General features: G+C 39.2%; 1 protein-coding gene across 1 annotated transcript; it reads right to left on the bottom strand.

Moving 5' to 3' along the window:
* Window positions 1-6653: 6653 nt before the first annotated feature.
* On the bottom strand, window positions 6654-10627 carry LOC140947105 (THO complex subunit 1-like). Its single transcript, XM_073396185.1, has 3 exons — window positions 9563-10627; window positions 8897-8933; window positions 6654-6931 (listed from the first exon to the last, which is right to left on the bottom strand). The coding sequence occupies exons 1-3, from the start codon at window positions 9569-9571 to the stop codon at window positions 6660-6662; spliced, it is 318 nt and encodes a 105-aa protein (XP_073252286.1). The 5' UTR covers window positions 9572-10627; the 3' UTR covers window positions 6654-6659.
* Window positions 10628-11174: the final 547 nt, after the last annotated feature.

The following is an 11174-nucleotide window of genomic DNA, read 5'->3' as shown; positions in this document are numbered from 1 at the left end:
GCCTAGGGACAAGGTAGAAATTATTTCTCTTTGGAAAGACAATGAAATTAGAAGAAAGAGCTACCTTGGAAGTAGTGGGCGCCAGAAAAAACGCGCGAGGGAGGAGAAGCCAAGAGAGGATAGAGGGAGAGGGAGCGTGTGCCTAAGAGGCCTCTCGCGCGCCCGGTCTTTATTGAGCCCAAATACTTCCAAGCGCCTGCTACGTAGGCTACCTCAACAAAACTCACCTTGTGAGTTGTTTGCCTCGGTCACAGTAATTTGAGCCCGTATCCCCTGGTAGGCTAGAACACTGATCCTGCTGCTTCTGAAAATCGTTTTGGATGTTTCCTCGCCCAGGTTTATTGTTACTCCCTTAAATAGCCTATACAGTACGGGGATGTGCCGCTGGACAGGGTATGGTTTTTGACCTCCTGTGTTAAACAAGGTATATAATTGTGTGGTTATTTCCTGCACGATTGATTTGATTTGCTAGATCAATTTTGTTTGTTCTCCAAGGTTACAAAAGCAGTGACTATAACGTGGATTTGCTCTCTTGCGATTGCCAATAACTGGCCTTAAAACAAGACGGCGTTCATTTCGACCTTTGTCCTAAACAGGGTTATAAAGGAGGGTCAAGTTATCCTAAACAGAGGAAAACACTTAAGCAAATTCAGATTCTACCAATATGGTTCGATAAAACAGCTATTTTAACGGTTCAAAAAGTTAATATTCACAAATTCATAAGAAGCAACCTTTTGAAAAACCGATTCCTTACGAAAAGAATTCTATTGAATTATATATATGGGCGCTTTCCATTTGTCAGAATTGGCCGGCCGGATCATAGCCCAAACAGTCACTTGAAAATGAAATACGCTTTTTCCAAGAGCTTTTGCTGAAAAACTTTCTCCTTCGTGCATACTATTTAGGATTTGACTGATTTAGCTGGTTTTGATTAAAAGGAAACTGATTATCATTGCGACAGAAAGGGTCTGGCGGGTCAATTCTGACAAATGGAAAGCGCCCATATTCATAGAGTCTGGTAAGGGACATCCTGAGATAAGAAATCAGTGGCGGATCGAAGGTAGCCGCCCCTCCCCCTCCCCCCTCCATTATTATTAGACCAAACTCAGTTTGGTCAGTTTATAAACTGGAGCCAAAATTCCAGCCACAGTAATAACTAAAAGAGTAATGAACAGAGAACATAAACGTCATACGTACGTACGTAAAGTACTAGGAGGAGGGCAAGAAAGTTAAAAGAAAGAGTTTACCTACTTTTAATGATAATTTCGTTTCTTTTCAAGGCCCGACTAGTTTGCTTGTAATCCAGATAATGTAGGTGTTTTTAAAATATTAAATAGCAGCAGGACCATAGCGACAAACAACTCTGATTGAGTAGTGCAGGAATTGAACTCTCAGTTTTAGACCTGGATTAGCCTGCGAGTAAGCTCTCCGGGGCGCTCTGGCGGCGGGGCGGGAAAAGGAAGGAGAGATTGCAACTACACTTACGTCCATAGGGCGCAGAGGAGTAACTTGTGAGTTATTGTTACATTTTACGGTTGATACCACGCATCGCCTTTGTTTTTATACTGTAAAATCGAGCAAACCGTCATTTGATCAACTTATAAACCTGGTAATATAGTACGTATCCAATGCTCGGGAAAACCGCCGAAGGTAATGACTGCGGACCAATAACAGCGACGCACTTCGTGCCTCGCTAAAGCGACGCTTTCCAAAAAATGCGTCGCCCTTCGGGCGACGTTCGTTACCACCGAGGATTAAGTAACATTTTACCAGGTTTATAACACGATCGCATGACGGTTTGATAGGTCAAGTTCATAGTCGATTCTACAGTAAACAGAGGCGACTCGTACGATCGGCTGTAAAATTTTCGCTTCGCTTGTCATCACAAATAACTCCTCTGCGCCCTGTGGAACGTCTCTGGAATTTGAAAATCTGCATCGAAAACGTAGACGCGAAATACTGATTGGCGCAGATGACAGTAGTAATGACGTCATTACCCTTGGAACATTTTTGTATGCTTGTTTTTTACATTCGCACAGACCAGTCATTTTGACAATATTTTACCAGTGTCACATATTAGCTGTAAAGCTGAATACCTTGACACTTGGATAAAGTTTTTATCATCATTTACACTATTTTTATTATTGTTTTTACATGAGGGCTAATTACTTATTTAATGAAACACTAACTTACTAACCGGATCACTGACGAACAGACCAACTAACCGGATGGAAGGACAACCGGCCAACTGATCGATTTATGACTAACTAAATGACTAAAAACCTGAATAACTAAATGACAGACAGAATCGATGACCAACTGACTGACTGACTGATGAATGACTGAATGACTTACTGATTGACTAGTCGAATGACTTACTGGCTAACTTTGTAGTTGACTGCATGATTGACTGATTTACTAACTAACTGACTGACTGACGAGCTAATCGAATGACTTACTAGCTAACTGACTAATTGTTTGGATGACTGATTGACTGACTAACTAATCAAACTGATCAAATGTCTTACTGGCTAACTGATTAATTGTTTGGATGACTCACTGACTGACTGACTGGCTGACTAACTAAAGAAACTAATCAAATGTCTTAGTGGCTAACTGATTAATTGTTTGGATAACTGACTGACTGACTGACTGGCTGACTAACTAAAGAAACTAATCAAATGTCTTACTGGCTAACTGACTAATTGTTTGGATGACTGACTGACTGACTGACTGACTGGCTGAGTAACTAAAGAAACTAATCAAATGTCTTACTGGCTAACTGATTAATTGTTTGGATGACTCACTGACTTACTAACTAATCAAATGTCTTACTGGCTAACTGGCAAATTGTTTGGGTGACTGACTGACTGACTGACTGATTAACTAACTGACTGACTAACTAATCGAATGATTTACTGGCTAACTGGCTAACTGTTTGGATGACTGACTGACTTACTAACTAACTGACTGACTGGCTAACTGACTAATTGTTTGGATGACTGACCGACTTACCAAATAATTGAATGACTTACTGACTACTTGACTAACTAATTGACTGACTGACTAACTAATCGAATGACGCACTGACTAACTGATTAAAAGAATGGATGACTAACTGACTTACTAGAGGAATGAATGACCCGTCTGACTAAATTTCTAACTAACTGACTGACTGAAAGACAATGAACTGAAAAACTGTGGTACTGACTGGAGGACTAACTGAATGACAGATAAACTGTTATAACAGCTGAATGACTGATGGACTCAAGAACTGAGTAACAGAAAACTGACTGAGGAACTTACTGAAAAGTATCTGAAACAGTAGTTAAGAACTAACATAGAACTTAACTAAACAGTTTACTACTTTTGTCATCACCTAGTTACAGCACTAAGGGCGGTTTCTAAAAGTTAGAACTGACCGGCTGGACCCTTGCCAGATCAGTCATTTTGACAATGAAATAGGCTTTTTCGAAGATTTTTTGTGGAAATCCATCTCTTCCGTGGATACTAGCTATTTAGGATTAGCGGACTGATTTGGCTGGAAATTTTTAATAAGAAAATGAAATTCTCATTACAGCGGGAATGGTCTGCCAGTCAAATCTGACAAATGGAAAGCGCCCTAAGTAAACTAAGTAGCTAAATTAACTTAAGCAGACAGAATCTCTTAGAGTGAACTTGACATATAAGTTAACTATCACCTGGTTTAAAAAAATCGCTTACGGTAATCAAAAAACTCCGAGGATCACATCCGCATTAATTTGTAAAAACCCTCCAACCTACTAAGCACAGAAATGGGCAACTGATACCCTTACTGAACTACTTAGGGTGTTGTTGTTATTTTAATTCAGAGTTGCTTCTGAAGATGTATGTTGTAGCATACGAAACGTCAGGTTTAAGAAGGATATAATTTTTTCCAGCAATGCGGTTTTCCACATGTTTGTAACCGCCGTTTGCTTGTTATTTCTTACACGAGGTGTAATTGTTTTTATGAACGTGAAGCTCGAGCGCGTGTCCCAGCACAAGCCTTTTACTGCAGGTCATTACGTCATAGTGACGTGGCGGACTGTTGGTCATGTCTATGCATGTTTCAAAGCGGTTTGCAGCACGATGCAGAATCACGTGATCATCCCATGTATTATCTGTCACGAAGCTTGTTGAGGTTGGCATCCCAAGATGAAAATCCATCATCAAAATGGAAGAGCTCTGCCCTAACAGGCTGAAACACAAGGAATAACTATGTCACTAAAAACGTAACCGTTCTTATTTAATTTTTTTTTCTCTCTCATGAGGCGCAATCTAAGGTGGTGCTTATACCAGCATTAATTTAAACACACATTTATAATCATAGCTAGATTGTTTTTCCTACAAACCACTCGCTAGCCTGTTCCAGGCGTTCAGATTGTAAGGACAGCGCAGAGAGATGTGAAAAGGAAAAACAGCGAGGGGGTGGGGTAGGGGGGTTCCCTTCTCTCTCCCTCTCTTTCTCTTTATTTTTTTCCGCTCTCTCACTTCACGCAGCACTCCACTATCTGAACACCTGAAACAGGCTAACCACTCGCCTGAAACAGGCTAACCACTTGCTGTCACTGCTTACATTAAGGTCACATGACCTAACAATGAAACTGTTTATCGCCAAAAATCTGTTAGCTTAAGCAACGGCAACGGCAGCGAAAACGTCAGTTAAAAAGTGAACACGTGCTTTTTCAAACTTCATTAATCTTATCTCATTTCATTTAATTTGTCAAATTTTAGGGAATTTTTCAGGAGTTAATTCTAAAAGGACTGTACCTAAGATCAGAAAAAGAAAAAGAAAATTGTTGTCTTGTGTTCACGTCCTCCATAAAACGTGAAACCAGACGGTTTCACGTTGTAGTCGTGCAACAACGGCAAAGAAATGTACAAAAACGTGCAAAGTTGTTGCTTTGGTAATCTAAACCTAAACTATTTTTTTTTTTTGCCGTTCTCGTTGCCGTTCCTGTTGTGTTTGGTTATGCTCCCTAATATTGCAAACTCTATGACGTCAGCGGCCAACAGAACACTTTCACTTGCGACATTTTCCGCGTCCTTGTTTTAATATTGGATCTCATTAAAGTCAAGTTCTATCTTTGATTCCGCCCCAGGAAACACAAGAGATCAGTTTACGCAATAACGACGGCGTCACCAATGAAAACATTGAAAAAACAAGTTACGGGGTGAAATTAATTCTTTCACGATCAGGGTTTAAAGGCCTTGAATAACTAGTGTCAAGAACTGAGATCAAGGCAAATAATCACCAACATATTCCACTGACCAGCGAAGTCGTTGTCTCAAAAATATTTTATGACGCTGCCTTCCTCTTCCTCGTGGGTTAGTTACTTTGATGAGGTCACATATTTTGAAAGCAGAATAAACACAGTTTTTTGATCCTCCATCGTCAGAAACTACGAAGTCTCTTTACAAAAATGATTCAAATTCATTTAGTGCTCAGTTTTGTGGTCTGTTCAGTTTTCTTTTTCCAGTTCCTTCTACCGAAGTCGGAAAATAGTACGAAACTCCTCTGTAAAAGAAAGCCACAGTACAACAAGAGTGTGTCAGTTTGATTGTACAACTAATGGCACATAACAGTATGGTTAACAAATGAAAAGCCAAGCAGAGAAACCACTGCAGCCTCTTCCACTTTTCTTCCCCCAGTCACCCCACCCAGATTATGACGGCTTTGCAGCCAAGCAGAAGAGAGCCAAAGAGGGAAGCGAGCAAAGGAAAGAAAGGCCTGGCGAAAAGGCATTAGACTCTTCCACCTTTGCACAGCTTGATTCAATATCATCCAATCAACATCATTTCAAGTCACGTAGTTGTTCTTCCTTCTCTCCCCCTCTCCCCAGCCTGAGACTCAGGTTAGCGGGCTTTGTCGCTCGCTCCTCGCTGAATGATTTTTGCCTTTAAAATAAGATGAGAAAAAGCATCGCATGACCCTCTCTATCTCCCCTCCAAACTTTGGAATAGACAATAAAATTTACTAGTTGATGTAGTACAGATATTAGACATCAAAAAAACCGTAAGAAAAGTGCGCGCGCACAATTTACACATGCACGACTTGAAAGTAAGTTGGTTCAGTCATATCAGCAAACCAACAAGCAAGTTTCGTGACCGAGTGAAATTTCTGACACGGATCAGAAATTCGAAAAAATATTTGTTTCAAAACAAACCGACCCTTCAGGATGGAACAACTGAGGCGGGAAAGCTGACAACATGAATAAGACGTACAAATAGTGACAAGAAACCCATCCAATCAACTTCTAATTGGATTGGATGATTTTTCTTTTACATGAAAAAGATATCTTATTGGCTAAAACGTATTTGTTATCATTCTTATCACAATTTAAGACCGTATGGCTTCTAGTGAGCATGTACGAGTAGTACGTATGAAAAAGAAAGTTATTTATCTAAAATTATTTGCGATCAGGTTCGTTTTTTTTGGTCTTCGCTGATGATAAGTAGATTTAGTAAAAGACCACATTGCACGAAATAAGAGTGGATGAAACGTTCAACTCGATGCAATTCCAGGTCAAGGAATCCAAGAGCATGAACCATTGCAACCTTTCAACAAGTCTCGTTTAACTTTTCAATATCCGGCTGCAGAAGTTCTATAATGCAAAGAAAATGGTAAAATACCTTTTTCACTGACAACAAAACTCTTGTGCTAAATCTCTACGTTCTACGTCAGACAGTGCTTTGTGCAAAACACGGTAAGTGGCAGCTGAGGCGTCCCTTCCTTTCCAAGCAATCAGCAATTTGTAAGCTTTTTCAGAAAGTTTATCATTGTTCTTGTCGTGTTCTGTTATCTGTGCTTCATCGAGCTGTAGCTTACGACCAAGGTTTTTCCACTTGTCACTAATTTTTCCTGACAGACCTTCCAGTTCATCGGGTGTTGGAATGCCATCTTTGATTGCTGGGAAAGGAAAAACTTCTATTTAAAATTCGTGCAAGAGATGACTGAAAATAATCGATGGAGATACTAAATGAGGGATCCTCCATCTTCAGACCAACGGAATAAAGTATGCACATGAATGCGACATCCAGAACAAATTTAATGAATGCCTAAACGAAAGGGGGGTACAAATTTATAAAAGAAGAGGTTCGTTAGCCTGCGTAGCTAGCGGTATTTTTAAAATTTTATATATATTTTTTTTGTGGTTCGAAAAGTAAGAGATTCAGCCGCGCGAAAGCTGAGCCGAGGACGAAAAAGGAAACTATGAAGGGGGTGGGGGGTGGGGGGTGGGGGGAGGGGGAAAGGCAGGGTCAGGGCTTGAATCCCGGCAAGCCTGTTTTTTTTTTAAGGCTTTCTTTTCGCAACCATTTAAGTTGCGCATTCAATTGTGATGATCTTCTCGGAAGGTCAGTTATTTCTTCACCCCGCAGTTCAACAGAAGTCATTGTTGTTTTGCTTATCAAACCTACTGCTTTTTGACGTTCAACATTTGCTCTTTATCAGACAGTACATGGTGATGATTGGCTGTGTACAGAAGCAGTGCATGCGTGTTTTTTTTGTTGTTGTTGCGCTGTGGCTGTTAGGATTCGTGCATTTCAAGCCTCTTTCACGGTTGGTGAAATTTTCATGAGATGAACCAAACTTAGTGAGTTAAGTTCATGAAAAGTCTGACGTCTGCCTCAATTAAGTTCGTCTGAATGGGTTTGGATCGTCCAACACGTTCTGCCCGTCTGCTTCAGACGAACGTCGATCTTCACAAACGTCGATCTTCACATGCGACGAACTAAGCTAATAAATTAAAAATTTGTATGATAATGCATATTTAGCCCCATTCGAGAGGAAATTTATTACTGATCTGAGTCAGTTGATTGGTTCGACGCGTCCTAAGTTCGACGTCTGACCCAACAGACGATCTTCACTTTTTGTGAACGACCCAGTTAGAGTCTGGTTCGTCTCATGAAAAGTTCAACGTTTGGCCTAGGCCTAAGACTTCACTGACCACCTTTAGATACGAAAATTGACTGAGAAGCTTCTGAAGACCTTCTTAAGTCACTGTTAAGTCTCGTGGCAAACGAGTAAACGTAATCTAAAATATTTGAGATATCCCGTGCATGTATTAAAGCTTACAACTTCTTTTTGATAATGCCGGAGTCACACAGAATGGAAGTCAGCTTTTGAACACCGCAATCTAAAATATTTGACGTTATCCACACTGGTTCTTGCCTTGGAGCAGTGTGATAGTATTCTATACAGCCTAACATAACTTAATTCAAGAAAGTTCCGACTTAAATGTTGTCAGTTTAGCTGCTTCAGTACGCTACGCACCGAGCTCAGAACTTTCGACATGGTTGGAGAAAAATACTAACAAACACAACACTAATTTTGACATTTAGTATTCAACGGTTTGGCACAATCCTTCGTTTTGGAAAAAAATTGAAACTTGTGCGAACCGTGTTTATGTTTCACACCGTGTCACTGAAATAAAGTCGGATCAGAATGAGACCCCATTGACACGATAAAATGAAAATAATCGTCTGTTATCCTCATTAACTTCTTCGTCGTTATGGCGAGTATCAGTGCAATTTCATCGCGTTTGCACTTCGCTACTACTTGTTACAGTGGTCAATGTTAGAGGAGGTAGGAAGATGAGCTGTTGTAAAAACTTTCACAAACTCATTAATAAGTCATAAAGAAAACAGAAAAGAAATTATAGTTAAATGAGCATCTTTAAATCCATAAAACACGGCTGTGTTTTCAACTTCCGGATTTTCTATAAAATAATAAGAAAACCAAAAAGACCTACGACAGAGGTTTTTGAAGCTAAGACACGCCAACCTTATAAACACTGATTATTGAGGATGGAAAATGCCCTGAGCTCGAAATGAAATTTAAGGAAATAAGTAGAAATAAGGAACCAAAACCTACCAGGTTGTTGCGCATGCTCCATCGAACCGTGACGTGCCTGAAATGCATGAAAGGTAGAAAATTTTAGCGTACATGCACTTTGATTACCAATCAGGGTCAAAAGATTCCATTATCACGAGTATCTACTAGGAGGTTTTCAGTATTCCAGCCAGAAAATTCTGCTTGAGGGCCAAAGTGGCCCCTACAACCCATTTCTGGGGGCCAGATTTTTCAAGAAAGGGCCAATATCTTTCTAATATGCAAAAGAGAAGAAACGGTTGGGAAGTAAAACGATGATTTCCGACTGAAATATGGAAATGCTCGAAAGTGGCTGCACTTTTCAAAACTGGAGATAGGAGAGATGCGTCAAATTATCGCCCAATTTCTATTCTGCCAACAATGAGTAAAATTCTGGAAAAAGTCGTCCATTCCCAATTCTATGACTTTCTGAATTCAAATAATCTCCTTTCAAGCAAACAATTTGGCTTCCGTCCCAAACTGTCTACAACATCGGCTCTCACCAGTTTTGCAGATGAGGTCCTATTGCATATGGAGAGTGGAGAACTGTGCGGTGCAGTGTTCCTAGATCTGACCAAGGCATTCGATACCGTTGACCATACGATCTTGCTATCTAAATTGTCGGCTATCAGTGTCTCGCCCAGCACTCTACAGTGGTTCAAGTCTTACCTGAATCATCGTAAACAGCGGACTGCCTGTAGCGATGCTGTGTCTGACCCTCTCCCGATGACCTTTGGGGTACCACAGGGGAGCATTCTAGGACCGCTTCTCTTCTTGGTTTATATTAATGACCTTCCGCTGGTTATAAAGAATTGCGAAGTGACTTTGTATGCTGATGACACGGTCCTGTACTACTTTGCTAAAGAGCCACACCTGTTAGAAGAGGCACTAAATGATGATCTCTTGAAAGTTGCCCAGTGGTTACATGGAAATAAGTTAACTTTAAATCTTACTAAGACGAAATCCATGATTATAGGCAGTAATAGGAAACTTGTTGGTATTTCCTCTTTCACGTTATCTATTTTTGACACTGATATAAATTCTGTAAGTAGTTTTAAATATTTGGGAGTTATGTTGTCTTCAACTTTCACATGGTCCGACCATATTGAGTATATTTCATGTAAGGTCAATAAAAACCTTGGTCTTCTACGTAGGATTAAGTATTATTTACCTTATGATGCCCGGTTACTTTTTTATAATAGCTTAGTGCTACCTATTTTTGATTATGCTGATTTAGTCTGGGGTGACAAGGACAATGTCTCACTTATGAAGGAATTGCAAATTCTCCAAAACAAAGCAGCTAAGTTGATATTAGATAGATCACCTCACTCCTCATCCACCGATGCATTGATTGTCTTGAGATGGCTGAATCTTGAAGAACGTAGGAAATGTCATCGATGTATATATGCATACAAGTGTATTAATGGCCAACTTAATCATTCTTTGGACATTGTAAGAAAGAGTGATATACATTCCTACAATACGCGCAATAACGATACTATCAAGCTCCCCAAAATTAAATATAATTGGGGAAAACAACGTTCGCGGTACCACTGTTTCAAAGACTTTAATGAATTAGAGAGAACTGTAAGAAACTCAGCAAGTTTTCCAATTTTTAAGAAGTGTCTTTTTTCTGCTTTTTATAATTGAGTACTTGTAGTGTGTATGTTTTAATTATTTCTGTAACTGGATTTTAGCTTGAATTTTTTTTTTTTTTTTTTTTTTTTTTTTTTTTTTTTAATATATATCGATTTTAGCTTAACCTTTTTATATTTTAATTGTATTATATAATATACATCTCGTAATTAGGACCTCTATGTAAACCACTCTTGTGATGGAGCATCCTATTAAAAGATTGTTATTATTATTAGTAAAGTAAATTAACATGGCAGTTTATTTAAAGCTGACATGGAGCATTCCTTTTCATACACAATAGAGTAAATCTTCGGCAATAAAGCAAACATTAGCACAGTCCGATCTTACACCCGTACAATGTTTCTTAGACCGCTGTTTTAAAAGGAAATATACGTCTAAGCCTGCAAGTGTTTATGATTTCTTAGAGAGGCAAGACCGTAAAATTGTCAAAAAAGTTTCTAATGCCAAAGGACATCCACTTTTATCTATTATGCCTCGTGTTAAACCCTCTAGCTACAATCTTAGGAAAGAAACTTGTTTTAAACCTAAGATTATCACTATGCGCTTCAAAAACTCTTTTATTAATCGTTTAGTTTTTAAATATGAATTAGCTATGTATTATACTAGATATATATACAGGTATATA

The sequence above is a fragment of the Porites lutea genome, chromosome 8 (assembly GCF_958299795.1).
Source record: "Porites lutea chromosome 8, jaPorLute2.1, whole genome shotgun sequence".
Classification (NCBI taxonomy): domain Eukaryota; kingdom Metazoa; phylum Cnidaria; class Anthozoa; order Scleractinia; family Poritidae; genus Porites; species Porites lutea.
Note: the sequence above shows the minus strand (reverse complement) of the source record. Positions and strands in the feature narration are given on the sequence as shown.

Bases quoted from the DNA above. Each gene is read 5' to 3' on its own strand.
- LOC140947105 (XM_073396185.1), bottom strand. The intron at 6,932-8,896 runs GTAGGTTTTGGT...TTCCTTTCCCAG, and splicing joins GGAGCATGCGCAACAACCTG to CAATCAAAGATGGCATTCCA.